At 32.6% G+C, this 24,427-nt stretch overlaps 1 protein-coding gene across 1 annotated transcript in view; it reads left to right on the forward strand.

Moving 5' to 3' along the window:
• LOC123661238 overlaps nucleotides 1-24,427 on the forward strand; it is a 104,685-nt gene that overhangs the window by 67,258 nt on the left and 13,000 nt on the right. The window contains exons 8-9 of the mRNA XM_045596224.1: nucleotides 7,580-7,831; nucleotides 15,615-15,795. Coding sequence (XP_045452180.1) covers nucleotides 7,580-7,831; nucleotides 15,615-15,795 — 433 coding nt within the window. The remainder of the gene's footprint in view (nucleotides 1-7,579; nucleotides 7,832-15,614; nucleotides 15,796-24,427) is intronic.

Genomic DNA, 24,427 nt, shown 5'->3' on the forward strand with positions numbered 1-24,427 from the left:
TATCGATTCCCTGACAGACTGGATTCAGCACTTCTTTAAAGTGTTCCGTCCATCTTGCGAGAACCTCTTTTGGATCCGTGAGTCTTTGGAGGTGGTCGCGGGAGTATACAGGAGCAAGATTAGTAAACCGTGGACCAAAAACAGTTTTGAGGTTCTCATAGAATCTTGCCATTTGATTGGTATCAACTAAAGTTTGCAGCTCAGAGCTTTCTTTTCTCGGAGAGAACTATGGAAGGGGCCGACAACGCGCTTGCGATGCTTCTGGTGTTGCAGACGTCTTTATGCTACAGTAATCGCTTACCATTAGGTGAGCCGTAGGTTTGTTTGCCGATCTAGTCATTAGGTCTAGTTATATATATATTATTATTTATTATTATTAGAGTTATATTATATGTATTATAGTTATATTAAAATTTACTTTGTGTTTCATAGTAATCAGAAATCCTACTGCGATGACGACTAAATAAATAAATACCTATCATACGAAATAAGATTGCGCCTTGAAATTTTATTTTACAAACATAATTTGTAAGTAAATAAAATCCGTTTCTTCTATTGTTGAACGAATAAGTAAATATTGGTCCAATATATTTACTATATCATAATTTGTATTTGATCGTCGTTTGTGGCTTGTTTTTTTTTGCAAATATTTATATCTGCTCATAAAAAGTTTTGATAGCATATGTATATTCTTTATTGCACTAAGTAAATTTTACAATAGTCATAATAATAAAGGAAGTTGGCAAGGGCGAACTTATCTCTAAAAGAGATCTCTTCCAGTCAACCCATGGCAGTGAGTTATAATGTGAAACGCGGGGCAAAGTAGTGCAGGAATAGAGTAATAATAATAATAATAATAAAACATATAAAATGCATACACCACACATACATAAACATATATAAACATACACAGATACATCTAAATTCATACATACATACATACATACATACATACATACATACATACATACATACATACATACATACATACATACATACATACATATATACATACATACATCTACATACATATATACATAAAACATAAATATAATACATATATACATCTCATACATCTGTAGTGATTTTGGAAAGCAGATAGTTCTTAAGATTGTTTTTAAAAGTGGACAGCGATGAGCTTTCTTGGATGAATTTTGGGAGATTATTCCAAAGTTTAGCGGCGTATACGGAAAATGAATTTAATCGGAAGTTGGTGTTATGCCTAGGAACTTCAAGCATTGTTGTTATGCAAGAACGTCTAGAGCGGGTGGGGGTAGGAAGCAATTTGAAACGGGATCGAAGGTAAGGAGGAGATTTTTGATCATGGAGTATGTTATAAAGGAAAGAAAGGATGTGCATATCACGGCGAAGGTGGATTGGGAGCCACTTAAGTTTAGTACGAAAGTGGGAGATACGATCATATTTGCGTAAACCAAAAATAAAGCGTATAGCAAGATTTTGTAGACGCTCCAATTTACCAAGTAGCTCCTGTGTCACATCTAAATAGCACACATCTGCATAGTCGAGAATGGGTAAAAGAAGGGATTGCGCAAGCAAAATTTTGGTTTTAAATGGTAAAAAGACTTGGAGACGCTTCAGAGAGTGAAAGGTATGGTGCATTTTTCTGCTGACCTCGCTGACATGAGCTATCCAAGATAAGTTTTTGTCTATAACCAAGCCCAAGTTCCTAACTTTTTCACAGTAAGGGATAGGTGTGCCACGGTACAAAATGGGAGGAATAGCACTCCAATCGATTCGGTTTCTTAAGCGACTGCTACCGACAATTATTGCTTGTGATTTAGCTGGATTAATAAGAAGACCGAACGATTTAGCCCACAGGTCAATAGCTGAAAGGTCTTCGTTTAGAGTTTTAATAGACTCATGCAGCTCGGTCAGCTCAAAATGACGATATATTTGCAAATCATCTGCATACAGGTGGTAGGGAGAAGAAATAGCACGAGAGATATTATTAATAAATACAGAGAATAATAAGGGAGACAGTACGCCGCCTTGTGGGACACCAGCGGTGAGATCCAACCAGTCAGACGAGTTATCATCAGACGTTACTCTCTGCTGGCGTCCAGAAAGATAAGAATGAAACCAGTCAAGGACAGCAGGTGAAAAGTTAACTGCACGGAGTGAGCCAAGAAGTATGTCATAGTCAACAGAGTTGAAGGCACTACTGAAGTCCAACAAGACCATTGCAGTGAGCTTGGTGTTATCCATAGCCCAACGAATATCCTCCGTGACATTCAGCAGTGCTCCAACAGTGCTGTGGGACGGACGGAAGCCAGACTGGTAAGGACATAAGAGAGAGTTGGAATTAAGGAAAGAATAAAGTTGATTGTGTACTATAGACTCAAGGACTTTAGATAATATTGGGAGGATGGAAATTGGGCGATATTGAGCGGGGCCGGAGGGGTTAGCGGTCTTAGGAAGTGGAATAACAATTGCTTTCTTCCACAATGTTGGGAAGACACTGCATGACAGTGAGAAATTGATAATGTGAGTGATCACAGATGCAATGTCGTCCAACACCGGAAGAACCATCTCCAAAGAGAGATTGTCACTACCTATGGCCTTCGTGGAAATGGAACGGACATACTTCTTTACTTCTTCCGCCGAAACTGGTTTGAAGGAAAACAGAGCCACGTCGGGGAGAACAACATCACCCAAGAGAGACAAAGTAGTGTTCTTGACGCTGGAGTCTAATGTTATAGGTGGAGTAACGAAGTGTGAATTTAACAAGTCTAGATCCATTGTGCTCTGGGAATCTTCAGTGGGCTTGCCCACCCCTAGTGACCGCAGGAATCTCCAAACTTGCGTTTGGCTAAGATTCAGAAGTGTGTTGTGAATATAGCGACGTTTAGTATCCCTACACAGTCTGTTGCAGAGGTTCCGCAAAGTTTTGTATTTGCTTAAGTTTTCCGGCGTCGGAAATTTTTTATTAATAGACTTAGCTCTGTCTCGCTTAGACATGGTCTTTTTTATTGCAGGAGTTAGCCAGGGAGCTGGAGCCTGTTTCATCCTTACTGGTCTTACAGGTGCATGTGTGTCATACAACTTGATCAGTTCAGTAGTCAATGATTGAACCATATAATTAATATCATCTGCAGCAAACACCGAAGACCAGTCGATTTTCTTCACATCATCTCTTAATCGTTCCAAATCCATTTGTTTAAAATTGCGCTGAAGGAAAATTTTGCCTCTAATTTTAGGAGGGCGTACTTTGTACGTTAGATAGATTAGGTCGTGGTAAGAAAAGGGGGACGTCATTTGCCCATGAGAAAGAACAAGGTTAGGACTGGAGACAAAGGCTAAGTCGATAAGAGATGGTCTGGAGTTAGGAAAGTAGTGAGTAGGATCAGACATCGGCAAAACGCACAGACCGACGGAAGAGGTTAGCGTATATAAATTTTGCGCTCTAGTGTCATTCTTTAACAGGCAGGTGTTAAGATCACCCATGCAGATAACGTGTTCATAATTAGGCATCAAGTTTACAAGAATATCTTCCAGGGTTGCAAAATAATTTAATTTGTCATTTGGACTGTAAGCAACACCAATAAGAATCTTTTGACGCCTAATTACAACTTCCAAGAAAAGGTATTCCAGAGCACCTAACGAATTCGAGGAAGAGCAACAAACAGTAGTGGCAGGGATGCCACCGCGAAGATAAATACCAACGCCACCGCCACCTCGTTCCGTGCGATCATTACGAAATAACCGATACCCGGGGAGAGAACAACTAGTGGATGGAATGGAAGGCTTAAGCCAGGTTTCGGATATAAGGATGCAATCGACTATGGCAGTGCTAAAAGATGCGAGGAGGTCAGAGTAGTGAGCAAGTATACTTTGCGCGTTGATGTGGACCAGAGAAAGGAAATTATGGTCATTGCTGCAGATTTGCGATAATTTATCCGCAATTGTTACCGAGTCTGAAAGTGAAGTATAGCTGCTGTGTCCAGTACTTTCGAGTTCATCAGAAGAACATGTAAAATAATCATCCTCTATCATATTTTACCATAAAATACATACACACATATATATACAATAAAGATAAAGTAAAACGAATAAATACTAAAAAATAAATTGAATAAAAATATAAAATAAACAAAAATAAAGAAAAAAGTATACAAATACAATAAAATGATATGCTGATATAAAAAAAAATAATAATAATGTAGCACAGAAACAAAACAACAAAAAAAAGTAAATACTAAAACGGAAGAAAAAATATTCACTCTCGCCCATAAGTTGACTAAAGTATATAAAAAAAAACATGTACATGAAAAATAGGTAAAAAAAAGAAGTAAACACAAAGTAAACAATGGCAACAGTTCATAAAGTTCTAAGTGCAGTACTCGTACGCGACTTAAGATTAAACATCAATTATTTCTCAATACAAGAGTACAATTCACTTACATGAGAAACTACAAACACTAGAATTAAACAAAAATATATATAGCATACAGTAAACTAAAGGATTATCTAACCCGCTAAGTGTTAATCAAACAAGGCTTGCCCATTTTTAATAGAAACTAATTTCTAAACTTTAAAAGCTTAATCTACTCACGTTTCTCATCACCGAGTATTGAAATTAATTCTTACGCAAACAAATGATATCCACACCGACACGTCTGGAAGCGTTAAGCCGGAGCTTAGAGTGCAGTACAACCTACGATGATAACGATTTCAACTTAAGCGACCATGTGTCTCAATATAATCCGAGTGTTATAACTAAATTAATTTAATGTTTGCAGTAAATTATGTTAAATTAGGTACGGAAATAATGAACTAAGTTTATAAAATGTCATCTAATTGCCTTAAGCTTAAATACTACGCTTCAGCCTGTAATATCCCAATGTTGGACATAGGCCTCTTTCCCCATGTAGGAGAAGGATCAGAGCTTAATCCACCACGCTGTTCCAATACGGGTTGGCGGATATATTCCCTACGATGAATAACCACCGGGACCAACGGCTTAACATGCTCTCCGAGGCACGGTGGGGAGATCCACAAGGACTGCACAAACACCCAGACCACGGCAAACATCTGTATGGCCAATACAAATGTTCATGTGCAGGGATCGAACCCACAACCGCTAGCGCAACAGCCACAAACCAGTGCTGTGACCGTTGCGCCAACATGTCGTCAAGCTTAAATACGAATAAATAAAATTTAAAAAATATAAAAAATAAAAATAGCCTTTTATTTCTTGCGTTATTTCATTACAGATTTTTTTGACTAAAATTATTGCATTTAAATTGTTGAAAAAATGTAATAACATTATCAGACTAAAAATAAATAAGCTATAAGATAATGGACAAATTAATAATAAACTATTGTTATAAAAAAATAATAATAATTGATTTTTTTTTACTATCACATTAATCTATAATATTTAACTGACTGACTGACTGTATAATATTTGTCAAGGTATTTACATTACACTTATAATTGTCTTTGCTAATAATTAATAACTCAAATTCAAAAATATTTGTCAAGGTATTTAAATTACATTCATTATTGTCAATAAAGCTAATAACTCAATTTGAAATAAATATCAATTAGTGCAAATAAAAGTCAGAATAAATAAATTTGGAAATATATAGTTGAGATGCAAGAACCCCTCTCAGGTAAAGGCCTCCTCCAGAGAATGCTACGTGTTATTTAGCTATGTCTAGCTAGTCCCGGCCTGCGGTGTATGTAAGTCTTCCTACTCTTCTGTAGCCTTGCGGACCTATCCACTCTGTAACTCGTTTCGTCCATCTTTCGTCAGTTAATCTTGATACATGTCTTACCCATTTCCATTTTAATTTCATAGCGAAGTTTAATGCGTCGATCACTTCTAACTTCTCTCTAATAATTGTGTGCCTTATTTTCTGCATTTTTCTGATCCTTAGCATGCTTCTTTCCATGGCTCTCTGAGTTGTTTTAATTTTATGTTAAGCTTTAGATGTAAATTTCCATGTTTGACATGCGTAGGTTAAAGAAGGCAGAAGACTCATTATATTCAGAAGATTCATTATTTTCCTTTTCAAATTCACAGAGAAATGTCCTTTTAGAACTTTTTTATAGCTCCAAAACTTGATCCAGGTTTTTTGAATCCTTCTTGTGATTTCTTGGTCAATATTTTATGCTTTGAAGGATATTTGTTTTCCGAGGTAAATGTAGCTATCTACGTACTCTAGTTGAATGTTGTTTAATTTTATAGGATTAACTATGCTGTTAGTTATAATTTGTGTTTTATTTAGATTTATTTCAAGCCTAACTCTTTTACTAGTTTCATGTAGGGTTGATATCATGTATTCCAATTTTTTACTACTCTCAGACATAAGGACGATGTCTTCAGCGAATCTTAGATGTGACAGGTATTTTCCTTTAATATTTAATCCCATTTGATTCCAATTAAGTCCGCTTATCACATGTTCCAAAACTCCTACAAAAGTTCTGGGCGAGAGTAGGTCACCTTATCTGACTCATCGTTTTATTTTTATAGGTGATCCTATGCTCTCCAGTTGTACTCTGCTTTGACATTTCTCGTAAACATGTTTCAATATTTTGATTTAGGTTATATCAACGTTTTGAGAATAATAGAGTTTCCCATATCGAAGCATGTGATAGAGTATCGAAAGCTTTCTGGTGATCGATGAAACATATGTAGAGTGGTCTTCGAAATTCTTGGTATTTCTCTATTATTTGTTCAGGGGTATGGATATGATCGATAGTACTAAAACTTTTTCTGAAACCCGCTTGCTCTATCGGTTGCTTGGAATCTACTACTTGGCTAATCCTTTTTTTCAATGATCGAAGAGAAAAGTTTGTATAGAGATATTGGATTCGTATTTGGAGATGTCTTTTGGATTACCTTTTTTGTACAACAATATAATATTTGATTCGGACTATTGTTAAGGGGTGGAAATCGTGTCCAAAATTAAGTTGAAAAGTTTTACCAATGGAGTTACAAGTAATTAATTGATGACCTATCTTGATCGCCTCGTTGGTTATTTTGTCAGTGCCTGGACTTTTCTCTGATTTCTTTCTCTTAATACGATAGAGCATCTCAGCTTCTTTAATTGGCTCTATTCCTCCTGAATGGTCCATATTGGTAAGTTTTTCTATATTGTTTGTCTGTGTATTTGTGGGACAATTGTAAAAATCTTTGTAAAATGATGTTGCAATATTTAATATGGCGTCTCTACTGTTACATATCTTGTCTTGATTTTGGAGCCGTTCTATCCAATTTTTGTGAGTCCGTAATTCTTTGTATGCTCGTTTTAAACTGCCAGTTGAATTTAGTTGTCTCTCTATTGTGCGAGATCTGAAACTGTTGTGTCATATTTAATGTATTTGCTAATTATTTTGTAAAGCTTAAATACTATATGCGGTTAAATTATGAACTAAACAAAAATAAAACTTAATCAGCCTGTAAACGTGCTACTGCCGAGATAGAGCCTCCTTCCAGCAGAGCAGACTGAATGGTAGAGAATGCAAAATCGTTAATTAAGAGATTAATACGCTTTCAATAAAAACCTACTGGATAAATTTAACGTTGAAAATTTGTTACAGAACGCCGTAGAAAATCGGGATCTCTAGACGAAGCAGCAGAGGATAGCAGCGACAATGGAGGAAGTACGCCTAAAAAGAAGACAGCTATCGAGGAGCAGTGGGAAAGATCAGGGGGCTTCGAGCTTACTTCGGTGGAACAAGAAACATATGAAAAATATTTCTATGGTACAGAACATTGGAACTATTTTACCAGTGATGAAGATCTGGGACCCGTGATTTTGTCCATAAAACAGGAAACCCTTAACGCTAGGGACCAGTTTCGGTAAGTGGATGTACCCTTATTGTTTCAGTGTCTTACTTATCAACATCGCCTCTGTTTTATTTCGTTTTTAATCATCATTACAGCCTATACAGTCCACTGCTGGACATAGGTCTCCACAAGTTTACGTCAAAAATAACGTGAACTCATGTGTTTTGCCCATAGTCACCACGCTGGGCAGGCGGGTTGGTGACCGCAGTACTGGCTTTGTCGCACCAAAGACGCTGCTGCCCGTCTTCGGCCTGTGTATTTCAAAGCCAGCACTTGGATGGTTATCCCGCCATCGGTCGGCTTCTTAAGTTCCAAGATGGTTGTGGAACCTTGTTATCCCTTAGTCGCCTCTTACGACACCCACGGGAAGAGAGGGGGTGGCTAAATTCTTTAGTGCCGTAGCCACACAGCACATCGTTTTCATTCGTTTTTAATATTGTTATTAAAAAATTAATTAAAAGTGGTGATACCGATTCTAACTATTTAGGTTATATGCCCATATTAAACTACATACATATCATGTTATGTTATAAGAAATAAGTAGTTACTAATATAATTATGTACCCTGAATCTCTGAACTGAATATTGTATTAAAAAATACTATTTCGATAACTCACTGACTTAAACATCATAATTTCACGAAATCAAAAAGAATTACGCAATGTTATAAAACTAAAACATCCCGCGACATAATCGAAAAATACATTTTAAAAAATTATATGCATAGGAATACATTCAAATAGTCTCGAAACTATAATAAGGTATTTTCAAGCTTAAATACTCGTAATCTAGCGGTACATCGTCATGTCTAGTTATTTAATTTTGATGACAAATCGATCAATCGCTGTTGTGAACGATTCCTGGAATGTTTTCGACTTCATCACCTCTCGAGGTAACGGAATTTAATCAACCTTGCTCTAATTAAATTGAAATAATATTAAGCTAATCAACTCTGAATACGAGGTATGACAACAAGCATTTAATAATAAGATCTTACCAAAATTTTAGAACGTATATTGCGAAATATTTAACTAGTAAATTTAAGTAAATATTTCATAAACTAACACGCTTTTTTATTAAACATTCCATTATCAACTGACATTACTATAATTTTAATTTATTATTTTTACATTCAAACTGAAATTTTCATTCAGTAAATTAAATTGTTGGTTCGTTATAATTGTTTATGTTGTATTAAAACTAGAAAAAGCATTAAAAACATATAAATTAAATATTTCATCCCTTCACACGGCTCGGAATAATACTTAACAATTATTTTTAAACCGCTTGGGATCGAATCACTTTGGAAAAAAAAAGAAATAACCAATTTTCAATTATTCGTAGAATTTATTTATTAAAGAGTATAACTACAAATGTAACGTATTTTAATTGGATTTGTATATCTTAATAAGTTCGCTTTTAAAATGAATATAAGCCACTTGAAGACCTTAAAAAGTTTATTGTTTTTGTTATATAAATATTTAATTAACAAACAAATTTAATTTAAGTAACCAATAACTGTAAATAATATTTAGTCAATTTAACCTACACCTTTCAAACAACAAATTAACCTATTAATCAGTTTACAGCCATATGCGGCTTTATCTTATACTACAAAATATGTTACTTAAATCTTTTCCTCTAATAATTAACAGTATTTTTTAATTTACTTATTATATATTAATAATAGGAAACATGCTGCAAGAGTAGTTAATTTGCTGTGCAATCAGTTTATTTGATATGAAATTAGTTTATTGGGGTAAAAAATAATTATTTTGGCTTGCATGTAAGAAAAAAAATACAAGCAACTATGTTACTTTTCGTAATATTAATAATGTTAGTTTTGATAATAAATTGGTTTACTTGCTGTGAAACAATATATTTGATGTAAAAACGATTTAATTGGTGGACATATATTGTTGGCTGATAAGTTTTTTGATGTGCAATTAAAATATCCCTTTAATTTATACTGTTTGTAATGAATATACAAACATTATTTAACACCATTTATTTAATGTCAACTTTAATGTTAGTCTTAATAAAATATATAAACTAATCTTAATAGAAGCTACGTAATAATAGTAAAATTGTTCATTCCAACGTCCCAAGATTTAAAATATGACAATATCTCGCAAGACCAAGTTCTCGATTGCATTCCCCAATTACTGTCGTAACCATCTAGCGCGAGTTTAGCATGATTAAAGATCGTGTTTGATTAACAAAAGTAATACGAATATAAAATTTTAAAATTATATAAATATAACTTTTAATTTGTGCTTAAAATATAAGCTTGCTTCAATACAATACAACAAGCAATAATTAGAAACATTTGTAACTCACATTTACTTAGCCATTAACGACCAAAAATATAATATAGTGTTACATTTTAATAAATATCATTTTGTAAAATAGTTCATTTTGCTTCTGGCTTCGTGAACTTTTTAAGGAATCTTGAGACGAAAACAATAATCGTCATTTTCAGAAATAAAATGTGCCAAGCGTTTTTAAGCGTCGTAGATATTGTAGTCTTTATTTTAAATCCAATAAAAAAAATTGTTGCCAATGGCGAATCGTGAAGAATAATTTAATAGTTTCTTTAAAAATTTACATCAGCCGCAACAAATTAACACGTGCGACCACCCTTTGCTGTCTCAAAGAAATACATACGGTACCCGGAATGCACCAAATTAGTACACAGTATAAACATCAGTGTTTTTTTGTGTTATACTGTATTATTGTATTTATAGTGAATTCAAATGACGGTTAATAAAAAAAAATTGAAGCACACGCGGCTGCCATTCGATCTGAACATGAACAGTACCGGGGATCTGGATTAGTCGAAACCTTTGTTCAAGCTACTTTATTTTTTAATTTTATAGGCCCTGATAGACAGACACTAACACAAGACTTGTTCTTATGTTATCATGCGTTGCGTCATGCTCAAAAGTATGAATATTCGGCTTGACTAATTAAATAATTATGAGTAATGGTATTCAAAAATATTTTGCCTCGCAATACATGTGTGACAAAAACACATAATTCAACCAGAATTCGGAAGCTTAATGTAGCAATAATGATTGTAATAGCGTTTTGATAACATAAAATATGGAGCAGCCCGACTGGGGTAGTACCTCGACCTTACAGAAGATCACAGCAAAATAATACTGTTTTCAAGCAGTATTGTGTTCCTGTTGGTGAGTAAGGTGACCAGAGCTCCTGGGGGGATTGGGGATTGGGTCGGCAACGCGCTTGCGATGCTTCTGGTGTTGCAGGTGTCTATAAGCTACGGTAATCGCTTACCATCAGGTGAGCCGTACGCTTGTTTGCCGACCTAGTGACATAAAAAAAAATTTCAAAAACAAAAAATATAGAAAGAGTACAGTTTTAATACGTTATCTGAACTAGTCCTAGCACTGGCTTGCTTACGGTTACGGAATCGATCCCCGCACATGACAAATATTTGTACTGACCATGTTTGTGGTCTGAGCGTTTGTGCTTGTGTATTGTGTGTATTTCTGGATCCCTGAAAGAGGAGAAAATCCTACTGAGAGCTGTTGAGTGCGAAGCGTTTATAAAAAAAATTATCTTCATGCGCAACTATGGTTAATTAAATAAGAAATACACTATTACGTTACTTTTTAAACACTTATCGTTAATTCAAACAAAAGTAATATAAACATAATTATAGTTTTAAATTACATTTGGGGCGATTTCATAGCAATAGAAATTTTCAGTTTTAGTTTTCCCTAGTCGGGGCTTGATATCATTAAAAATTTAATTCGAATTAACTTTTGTAGTCCCTTGAAACTGTCAGCACTTCAGTCCAAGAATTGGATATATCGAGTAATAAAATAACCCTTATTTTTCCTAAAAATTTATAATTTATAAAAATATGTACAGCATTATAAAATATCGTGTTTATGTAAAAAAAAAACATTAAAAATAATATTTTTAATTTTTATGTTTTTAGGGTTCCGTACCTCAAAATGAAATAACGGAACCCTTTAAAGATCACTTTACTGTCCGTCTGTCTGTCAAGACCTTTTTTCTCGGGAGCGCGTCGAGGTATCAACCTAAAATTCATATCAAATATTCAAGTCTACTGTTCGTTGAAGTTGTAAAAAAATCAAACTTTTAAACCAACGCAATCAAAAGATACAGCGGATAATGCTACAAATTTTCGACACTCGCAAGGGAATCAAAACCTACAGGGTAATTCCCGTGAACGCACAAAGCATAATAAGGAAAAATAATAAGAAAAAATTGCGAAAAGCATAAATTTTTAGTTACATCATGTAATTTATTTTTGTATTTATATAGAAGTTGTTTAATATTATCATTTCTTATCCTAGAACATAAAATGATATTCATCAACTAATGAACCTCGCCAAATAACTTCAAATTATTCTCAAACACTAACGAATTGTTAGCAACTCCTCGTATATTGTACTGTCTATTTAAGTAATTAGACCATATATTTGAAGCTAGTGAAATGTTTGCTGCGTCTACTTTGTTTCGTTACTTAGTTTCAAAACATCTCGGCCTCAGAGAATTCAAATTTAAATCAACAAGATATATATCTGTACCATTAATAAACCTAAGGGAAGACCTCATGTGACATGTCATAATACGTTAGCTGTATCCCCACGTTTGTGTGTATTATTTATGTTTGTCTATTTACACCAAGAGCTCGTTATTATGATTTGTTAACTATAGAGAGAAAATGATACTCAGTAGTGAAGAATCAAAAAATTTATAAAAATTAATAAAATGTAGAATGAAACGTAAAATCATAAGAAGAACTAAGAAATTACTTCGTTCATGATTTAGGGTAAAAAAAAGTTTGTATAGAATGAGCTAGACAAATTATTGTAAGTGTAATTTTTAAGATATATGACTGACAACTTGTAATAACAAGGAGACATCTTGTTTGACAAGATGTCTCCTTGTTAAGGATTGGGTTTTAAAATAACTCCTACGTGTTTCATATTAATGTGCCTTATAAAGGTTTTCCTCGCTTCGGGACTTACGTTTCATACCCATTATGAGAAATGAATAAATAATAACATGTATCAAGTTTTCAGCATTGTCCTTTAGATGTTTTTAAAAATATTATAGCTTACTAAGTGATTAAATTACATGAATTACATGTATAAAATAATAAATACTGTATATACCCGAATACCTCTGTAGCCTGTATTTTGCTTGTCTTCTTCTTCTTCTTCAGGTTAAAATGGCTTTTAATAGTGCCAAATGAGCACAGATGATTTCCCCAATGTCACGTAGAATTATTTTGCTTGTCAATCTTAAGATTAGCATATGTGAATTAGTAGATATAACTTAGGATTTTAATAATAAGACATGATTTTCAAGGTGTTAATTTGATATTTAATACATCCTATGATTTCTTTATAACGTTTTGCTAATGTGTAACACTGTAAAGCTTTTGGTGAAGAATCTTAATAACTTTACCCCTCTTAATTCTACAGTGTCATGGGATAAACAGAGCTTTTTTCTGCGGCGAAATAAAACTCCAAGCATGGATATCTATTTATACTTACCGTCGCAAACTCGACTTAGTGACTTCAGTCTTAAGACGAAAGGATACCGGCTCTTTCTCTATACAAACGAAATCGACTGTTTCCTCCCGGGATAATGACACTAGATAAAATACTTTTGTAACATAAAACCTTTAACTGCCATGACCATGCCACTATGTCTTGGTTTTTTCTTTCATGTTTTATTATCATAGGGATTAGGGTTCTTCAAAAACTAGAAATATTGCCTAATTTTGTATACATTTTCAGACACCCATTAAAAAAATTACGCATATTTACAAAAAAAAATCGAGAACGGGGGAACATAGCAACATAGCTGAAGGTTTTTTTTTACATGAAATAGTAAAAAATGCATATTTTGGGAAGGAAATAGTTGACTACGAAATGCTATTTTGGTCAATAATTATTTATCTATCTGAAACCCTCAGAGCTTCAGTTATCCCTTTCTTGGCGCGGGGCGTGACGGCGGTAAATACCTATTTTTCAAAATGGTATGTCGTCATATAAAATGAACACACCCTGAAACAATGTCTCTTTTTACATAGATATTATTTGCAGAAATATTCCCTGGATACTCAGACAGAATACCGGTATTTTCATTATGCTCTTTAGTAGGAAAACTGAGACGCGACGAACAAACTCGGGATTTTAATTAAAAGGTGATTTTAATTTTTTTAACTTAAGGGATACATTGCCTTTGTATTGTGTAGAAAAATATTTTACTGAAATTTCGAACAAAATTTCTGACCTAAAATATTATTTTATCATAATTTGTTCCCGTAACGTTTATAGATTCAAATTGAAACACAATTCCATTTCGTACTAAAATTTTACAACGATTTCCGACCGCGCTTGCCTCACAAACTACTTACGTTTAATTCAATATTAGTATTCCATTTGGAGTTCATACCAACAATCGCAACAAATAAAACTATAAAAATCATTAAAATAATAAAATGTATCTCATTTTATTTACTTTCTCGCAATATAAAATATCAGAAATGAGATATTTGCTGTAATTGCCTCAATTTCAGCTTTCTTTGTTGACTTTACCACTCATTTCACAGAGGTACCTTTTCATGAGTATTTATGTAGATTTATAATTAGGCTAAAAAAACATTTTTAGTGCCCTTTAAATTGAATTCCTTTGTATCATTGAATTTTAATCAACGCCCGAAGTCCGATAAGAACGCGTACACCTTTGTCCACATCGTTTGTGTTGATTACATTGTAACACCAGGATACGGTTTAAATTTACGAAAATCCGCAAAGCTAACAAATAAACTTCTAATCGGACGAATAAAGTAGTCAAATTGTTAGGTTTCTGCTGTGTTCCGTTAAGAAAAATTGTGTACAATAGTGAGGTGAAGTATTCAACAACAATCTACAACAATTCAAGTAGAATAGTGAGGTCTTTATGATATTTATGATATAAAATGACGTTTCGAAATATCAGTTCATGTCATGATCCAAAATATTTCGATCCCAAAGGTCGAATCTCAAATTCTCAAGCCTGAATTTATACAAATAAATAAAATTGGTCTGTCTATCTGTCTGTCTGTTTATTCCGGCTAATCTCCGAAATGGCTGGACTGATTTTAACGGGACTTTCACTGGCAGATAGCTGATGTAATAAGGAGTAACTTAGGCTACTTTTACTACCTAGGCTACTTATAATTAGAACTACTAGCCTTCTAATTTCTTATCTATATAGGTATTTCAAACACTGGGCGATCACTAGTAGAACTAGATGCGTGAGATCAAATTCAAATCAAAATCAGTTCGACAAATTGCCTTCTTCATGTTTAAGGACTTTAAGGACCTAATAAATAGCGTAAGAGGTCTTCTCCGGTTAAGCCTGGTGTATACGAATACACAAGCTGTAGTGAAGTTATCTATAGTTATATAAACTCTGACCTACCCGACGCACACAAAATTTCATAATATTTTATTAACCCTCTGAACCCCCTCCCTTATAACTTAGGGGTATGAAAAATAGATGTTGTTCGATTCTCAGACCTACCCGATATGCACACAAAATTTCATGAGAATCGGTCAAGCTGTTTCGGAGGAGTTTAACTACAAACACCGCGACACGAGAATTTTATATATTAGATATAAAGGAATACTCATACAACAATATTTCATAAGAGTAAAGTAGTCCACTAACGTGGAGAGTTGAAGTAGTTCCAATTTTTCGTTTCTTATATGTACATTTAACTTTCATTCTGTTCTAGAATACTAGTTCGAGCTATAAGCTACACGGTGCACGGGTTGATACCAGCTTCCTGCGTGTTCGCGGACCGCTACAATCGCGAGGAAGTGGTCCGGTCTCTCGGCAAGGAAGTGAACATCAATCCGCCGCTCATGCTAGGTCAGCTGCCTGACACGCCCGAAGAACTGCTCAAGTTAGACCAAGTATGTACCTGAAATACTTACTTTAAAAAGTTTTATAAAACAATAACACGAGTGCTGTAATACCACGTCATACTATTTACAAATATCGCTGCAGTTTTTTGAGACGATGTTTTTGAAAACCCTTAAACACAGTAAAAAACAAAGCATTATAATGAAGTTTTTAAAAATATACATTACAAAAAAAAATATTAGTACCACTTAAAGATTTTAAAGTAGAAATAATTTTATGAAATTTTCAAAAGCTTATACATTAATACAAAATGTAATTTAAATGTTTAAATTTACTTATGTAATTAAATCTAATACAATTCAACACAAAACCTTATTTTGACTTTCAAATTAACCCTAACGAGGTATTTTGCATTTGAAGAGCAGATTTTCTTTTAATTTTATTTCTTTGCAAATATATTTACCCTATTTTTAAGAATATAAGCGGTCCTTGCAGATTGAATGTGTGATCGACTTAGGTATACTTGTATAAAAAAATATTGTAGATAGATATATTAGTAGATAAATTTTTAAACAGTAAATATACATACTATGTGACAGAAAAATTAGATTTATTTTCTTGTAGTTCGTTCTCGTTTAAAATATAATTTTCCAAAAGGAATTTAAGCATAACACATCACTTAACTACAAGTATTTATAGCGCCGAAACAATGTCGACCAGTATCTAAAGTATTCAAACTCACTATAGGTAAAACCACGAGATTCATTTACTATATAATGAGGCAATACTACTACTACTACTTTTTAAATATGCACTGAAGCAATCAATCAGTAGAACATGTTATGTCGATTCATATGCAAATGAAAAGACTTGGTTAACTATAATCCGTAGCATGCATTCCATATAGGCAGAAAGGTATTGCCTACCTTGGCATGTTATTAAAATGATATATAAAACATGAACATTACATAATTATTTTTCAAGAAGACATAAACCATAATTCAATTTAAATCCGCTTCAATTTGAAAAACCCGCCGTCATATATACGATATCAGCGCTTCGCGCGAATCGACGGCAGACCTTTTATGAAACTTCTGCCTACAATCGCTAACAATATTATTATGTTAGCAATGACAGTAGGACATTATATAATCCTCCAATTTTATAATGTCGCGCGTCATATGGAATACGAACAAAGTATTGTGTTTTTAACATTGGTGAATTGTTTAATAATGACAAGAGGCACAGCCTAAGAATACCTGTCAGATCAAATTGTCTTGAATTCGATACTGTTTTTAACCCCCGATGCAAAAAGAGGGGTGTTATAAGTTTGACGTGTCTGTCTGTCTGTCTGTATATCTATCTGTCTGTCTGTCTGTCTGTGGCTCCGTAGCTCACGAGCGGATGAAGCGATTTCAATTTAGTTTTTTTTTGTATTAAAGATGAGCTACGGGCGAGTGTTTTTAGATGTGTTTGATGAAAATCGGTTAAGTTTAAAAGCTGTTTTAAAGTTATGGTTATGGTGTCAGAAAATTGGGACATGGAAATACAACTGTCAAGTGAAAGTATCAATTACTACATCTCAGTCTTTGTAATTCTGCTAAAGATACAAAATCTACATTATAATAAGTGTACCTATAAAATAAAAATTCAATTAATAAATGTGTTTGCAGGCAAACGAAGAAAAACCGACTTCAATTATATAGTACGGTGTTCCACACAACTTTAAATGATACAAGAAATGATATATAAAAATGTTTATTGATAAAATAAATGATAGTTAAAAAATGATAAAATTGCTACTGAGTGCACACGCCCGCGAGGTTATATGTAAACTGAACTTATTGCTTAACATACAAAAAAAAAATTAATTATAATATAAAATGCCGAGTTAGTGCAAATGTACGGTTGTTCACCGTACATATATCGACAAGTAATACAACGAGGTAGATGAAAAAATAGTTAAGTAAATACGCATTATCAAAGATTACTCTAAAAATTGTAATCAAATCTCGATGAAATTTAAATGCGACCACATGATAAACATCGGCTTTCGATTAAAATAAAAATCAATAAACTCGGTACACACAGTAAAAAGTTATGCGGATTTTCGAGAGTTTCCCTCGATTCCTCTGGGATCTCATCATCAGATCCTGGTTTCCTTATCATGGTACCAAACTAGGTATATCTCCTTTCCAACAAATAAAGAATTATCAAAATCGGTTCATAAACGACGGAGTTATCCCCGAACATACATTAATATATACCCGAGTAGAAATTTTTTCGTCTTCCAAACCTAACCTAACGATTCAATGACCAAAAGTCTTAACTAACCTAACTTAACTAAGCAACATAGATGAATTTAAAATACAATTAAGAAAAGAAAACCTTTATAAAATTACTTCAAAATATTGCGTTTCGGATACGACCGTCAACGACGTCTGCCCAAATAATAAGGCTCGGCTAAAAGACTTAGGTAGGCATGTGATAGTAATGAAAAAATAAATAGTAGGTAATAAATAAGTATGAGCGATCCCCCAACCCGATGTATTTTTTAACCGACTTCCAAAAAAGGAGGAGGTTCTCAATTCGACTGTATTTTTTTTTTTTTTTTTTTTTTTTTTTTATGTATGTTACATCAGAACTTTTGACCGGGTGAACCGATTTCGACAAATTTTGTTTTAATCGAAAGGTGGTGTGTGCCAATTGGTCCCATTTAAATTTATTTGAGATCTAACAACTACTTTTCGAGTTATATCTAATAATGTGTTTTTACTTGACGCTTTTTTCGTCGACCTACGTTGTATTATACCGCATAACTTTCTACTGGATGTATCAATTTTGATAATTCTTTTTTTGTTGGAAAGAGGATATCTCTAGTTTGGTACTGTGATAAGGAAACCAGGGTCTGATGATGGGATCCCAGAGGAATCGAGGGAAACTCTCGAAAATCCGTAATAACTTTTTACTGGGTATACCGATTTTGATAATTTTTAATTTAATCGAAAGCTAATGTTTATCATGTGGTCACATATAAATTTTATCGAGATCTGATAACTACTTTTTGAGTAATCTTTGATAACGCGTAGTTGCTTGACTATTTTTTCGTCGATCTACGTTGTATTACTTGTCGATGTAATTGAAGTCGGTTTTTTTTTCGTTTGCGAGCAAACACAATTATTTAGAATTATTAATACTCGTACATACTTAGGTACTTTAATATTGAGTTTTTTAAATTATTTTTTACTTTTTAAAGGCAACTCGGGTTATTGTGTTGGAGTTTTTTTTTTAATTTTTAATTTAATTTTTTTACCAATAATTATGATTTTTGACACGGTCGCAGGTCGCATAATCGCATCCGCTATCCGAATCATTCCACTGAGTAATATTATGACAATTCACTTTAAATTTTTCGTTTGTGCACTCTTGTTATTAGTGAAAATATTAATATATTAGTAATGAATAAGTTTACTTGTGAAATATGTAACGGAGATGTGTGTTTGATGAAAGTAAATATAGTGCGTCCAAATTCAACACGTTCGATTGTACGGATAAATTAAAAACTGTTCAGGCGTATCGATTTATATGTTAATAAATAACAATGACGTTATAATTTTTCATGTATTAATAAATAAGCAAGTACTTTCATTAAGCATACAATTTCGTAACTAATTAATAGTGTAATCAATGATTTCCTATGTTTGACACTAACAAAATTATCAGAGTGTCGGGCTTATGAAGTCACATTCTATCCAGTAACTGATTTGTTTGATAAGTATCAGTTGGTTGCTGTACGTGTATTTGTATGCCTTTATTATTAGTATAAATGCACTTTACGTGTTCAATAATTTACTTATCTGTTGTTGAAATTATCTAAAAGCCTGTATTCCCAACAAAATTGAAATAAATTAGGAAAAAATTGCGAGAAAGTAGAATAGTGTAGTGTGGCTGTTTATATTTTTTTTGCCTGCCTACCCTGTCTAAAAACTTTAAGCACGCCACTGACTATAATATAATGTGACGTAAATTAAGCGAATTATGGGAATATAAAAAAATATTTAAATAACTATATAAATCGGCATTAGCATAATATAATAGAGAAATACTGTTTCAAATAAATGAATGTATTTTCTGTTTCTTAGAAACTTACATCAGGTACGTATCAATAATTGCTTTGTTATTAAAACTATAATAAAAACCGATAGACAAACAAAAAGTTTTCATATAATATTAAACTTAAATACAGATGAAAATTAAAAAAAAAATCGAACGTTACACGCTCAAAAACCTGAATAGGATATTGTTATATTTTAATCTCCAATATTAATGCACAATTGCACATCTCTACAAATAACCAAAGAGAAACTTAGCAATAAATGCTTTTCGCTATAATTGTTTTTTTCAATTCACAATTACGAAATAAACGATGCCAGCGCTCGCAGCCGTGAAACATTAATGAGGCCCGTTAGAAGGGTGGACTCGTATCCCCTCCGCCCTTGAGAGTAACACACCTTCCTGGCAAGGGGAGTCACCCGTAGCCTGCAACTAATCACGGTAATGAACTAATGACAAGTTTCAAGCAAAACTACTTTGGAAATGTATCAACTTTGCCTTTTACCGTGAATAAATGAAATGTAGATGTTTAGTCTAAAAGATATAACGCTGAACTAAATAGAGAAAATATGTTAACTATTTTGCGTAACAAAAATTGTAGCATATTTAATACAAAGTAAAAATGTATGTTTATTACATGAAAGCTAAGTGCAATACGTATATTGTACAATACATGTTTTAGCCTTCTTTGTCCTTCCTATCCGTAGATAAAATTCAAAGGACAAAAGCAAAAAGAAAGAAAACTTACTTTAACGTAATAAATGCAGTGCACATATTTGATATAATATGTTTCTTTGTATTACTTGACATGATAATGCATGTTGTGGTAACCTGTATTTAAAAGGACATTGACATCCTATTGTAAACTCATGTGTAAGAAACTATTATTAATGTATCTTTTGTTGGTTATCCTTTAATAATAAATTAATAAATAAATAGACAGTGTGTCTATCAAAACTTTAAATAAGTATTTCGAAACAAAAGTAATTGAATTAAAGTATATATACTTCTTATAGTTATTATGTACTACTTACATTCATATTAATATCAAGAAACACTCCATTATTCTCTATTATTATTATTACCTCTTCCAGAAACCATAATACGCTTTTCCAAAAATATTACTGTCGGCCTAACACTAGCCATTTTAAATCAGTGTTCGTTTCGTGCTAAAATATTCTTACGTTACTTGTTATATAAGATTTAATTTCGTAGAGATTTGTGTTAAGGCCAAGTTTGTTCGATCCAGTGAACTGCCAATTTTCATTAGCCGGCGTCAGAGGTATAAGTCGGAACTTCGTTGAGAGCGAGCTTGCTGTCCGTCTGTTACATTTCGAATTCACTGAAACGTCGGATTTTATGAATATAACAGCCAGATCCATATGGCTTAAGTAATGCCTCAACATGGAATTTCATTTTTCATTCTTTTCGACGTTTATACGCATTATTTAAGCTTTTGCTGATATACATATAATACCAATATTTAAATGTTAATAATAAGGTTTATTCTTTTGTTATATAAGGTTAAACTCGTTATGTTTACGATAAACAAACAACCTTATCATATTGTATTAAACTTAATTCTGTTTCAATGAAATTATTTTATGAATATCTACAATATAACGTAAGGATTGTTGCAAAGCATTTTAAATATAATTTTAAATGAAAACTTTTAACAAAAAATGTAACCTAAGCATTATTTTAACCATCGATAAATTGAAAAAAGGAGGCACACGTAATAAAAATTACAGAGTCTATATTTACAGTGATAAATTTCTACTCATAGAAACTGTTCTAAAAAAAATTAATCACGAATACCAAGATCATTAGTAAATAAATATACATACGTCTTAAACATACGCTTCTAATGTAATAAACTACAAATACATATCTCATTCCCTTAAAACCTCACGTGGTAGACGGAGATCCGAATACTAATGGCCATCTTTGGTTCTTCCGAGCTAATTTCCAATCACATACTTTGTACAAATTAAATTATATTATTAAAATAAATTACAGAAAACTATCTTCGTTTTTTTTTTTTGTAATTTTTTCTTGTTTTGTGTCAACTATGCTGCTATTTGTTAATTTGCCTTATACTCAAAATCAGTGTTTATTCTTCGTCTAATGAAGCTTAACTATAGCAATCAATTAACAAAACAAGAAATACACTTTTGTCGAGAGTTTTTCAAGCAGATTGATAAAAAATTTTCGTTCTAAGTATGGTTACTACTGAAATTATCGATATGCTAATTTACATATCTGTAGCATATCGACAGTGGCTCAGTGGACAGTGGACAGTCAAAAGACATCACTATTATTAGCTTTATTTTCAATTTTTTGAAACTTATTTAATTGACCACCTACACCGACTGACCACAGACCTTCTTATATTGAGTAAAACATAAGTTAGTTTTGGTTGAGTATTTAGAACTAATACTCCATTATTTCTAACCTGTATTTATCTTAAAGTTTTTCTCTACGTGTAAATAGTACATTAAATTTCGATACACTTAAAACATGTTTAAGTCACAAAGTGGACCAAGTGGGTAAAATAATAAAGTACGCATAAAATGTTCATGATACAGAAGCTAGTAATACTTTTATGCTTACTTTATTAGGTAGGCGGGCCATAAAATATATTCTCATCAGACGCAAACTATCCTTGTTTGTATCAAACACACAATATGCCAGACCAGAGCTGTGACCGAAATAAATAATTGAATAACTTAGTGTCCTTACTAAAGATTAAACTCAACTAAAAATGCATCAAGTCTTTTAATATTACCTACATAAAAAAACTGAGTACGTTAAATATTATTACAGAAATATTGTTATAAGAAATTATTTATTTAAAAACTTTTGAAATGGATTTCGATTATAGAAATTCAATTAAACAAATTGTCGTGTAGAGACAATTGAGTTAACATAAATACGCGACGGAGGCTGGAAATCGCGAGACATTATGTTGACTTTACCATTAATTACTCAGGTGCTTTAGCATCCGCAATGAATTTGAGCACTTTCTTAAGGTGATTTACGTTAATGAAACTGGATTTCTGTAATGGATTCTGTGGGTAATTAGCATAAAAATAAATAACTAGATCGACAATAAACACTACTTAGCTCTGTATCTGTCGCAAATCTGATGGGAGCGACTCTATTGTTGTTAATAAATCATTTTTTGCTAACAGAATCAGCTTAAAAATCTTATCCTAATGTACAATCAATTGATCTTTCAAATAAATTGTATTTTAAAATGAAATTAAGTAATTTAAACGTTAAAAAAGTTGATATACTTAAATGATAATATTTTGTCAAAATGAGGTGCGTAATAATTAAAAAAATATTAATCGTTTAAATCGTCGATAAAATTTTTATAAAAATAAAACCATATGGTATCATAAAAACGATATTACAAATTGTTTGGTTTTATGTATGATATATTTAGTTGATGCAAGTTTACACTCCACATACATACAAGTGTAAAAGAATGTTAGGTATGAATGTCGAAGGACGAAGAGCGATCGGCAGACCGAAAAAGCGATGGATGGATTGTGTGAGTGAGGATATGAGAAAGAAAGGAGTAAGCACTGAAGTGACGAATAATAGAGAGGAATGGAAGAGGAAAACATGTTGTGCCGACCCTACATAAGTGGGATAAGGGCAGGAAGATGATGATGATACATACAGACACATAACAGACAACAACTTTAAAGAAAAAATTACACAATAGAAAACTTAGATTAGTAGTAAAGCAGAATTGTTGAGAGGCTAGCCCTTGTTGAACAGTATGTATCAAAATTATCTTTTCTATCTTATATTTATATAATAAAAACAAATGTTCAAAAACGAAGTTAAATAATAGATATACATATGTATATTCTGCAACAATAATGTAATGAAAATCAGGAGAAATAATTAAGCTTTTTGTTATTATAATGAGAGTGATCCCCTGAGCCACTATTTCTACTCAACCGACACTCTTAATCAAGCGCTATACCAAAATAGATTGCTTTCGAGACTGATAATTCACTTACATTCACATAATGTTTTTTTTTTATCTACATGCAATGACATTAAATTGATTAGTATAATATATAGTATGTAATCGGATAATTACGTTAATCCGAGCTCATTAAACGTTATTGAGTTTTATTAAAATACTTATGAAGTCTAATCAATTTTTTTTGCTATTTTTTTTTCGACATTTTGACTAGTTAAAGTTTAATTGTACTACGCTAAAAATATTTACGTTTCTACGTGACATTAGCGAAATCATCTATGTTGCATAGACACTGTTCAAAGCCATTTATTTGAATTAATAAATAAAAAAATATAGGCGGCATAAATATTAGTAATTTTAATTTTGGTTTTCAGCATTTTCTATATGGGCTCAATATAAATATAATGCTTATTTCTTTAATTTAAATTTAAGCTAGTACATTTCAATTTTCACTGAACTTCGCAATCTTTAGTGACTAAATATAATTTTTTTCTATAGTAAATTAAAATTAGGCAGAATTAGTCTGTCGATCAAATTTATATGAGTTTGTTCAACCTTTATTC

The sequence above is a fragment of the Melitaea cinxia genome, chromosome 16 (genome assembly GCF_905220565.1).
Source record: "Melitaea cinxia chromosome 16, ilMelCinx1.1, whole genome shotgun sequence".
Lineage (NCBI taxonomy): Eukaryota > Metazoa > Arthropoda > Insecta > Lepidoptera > Nymphalidae > Melitaea > Melitaea cinxia.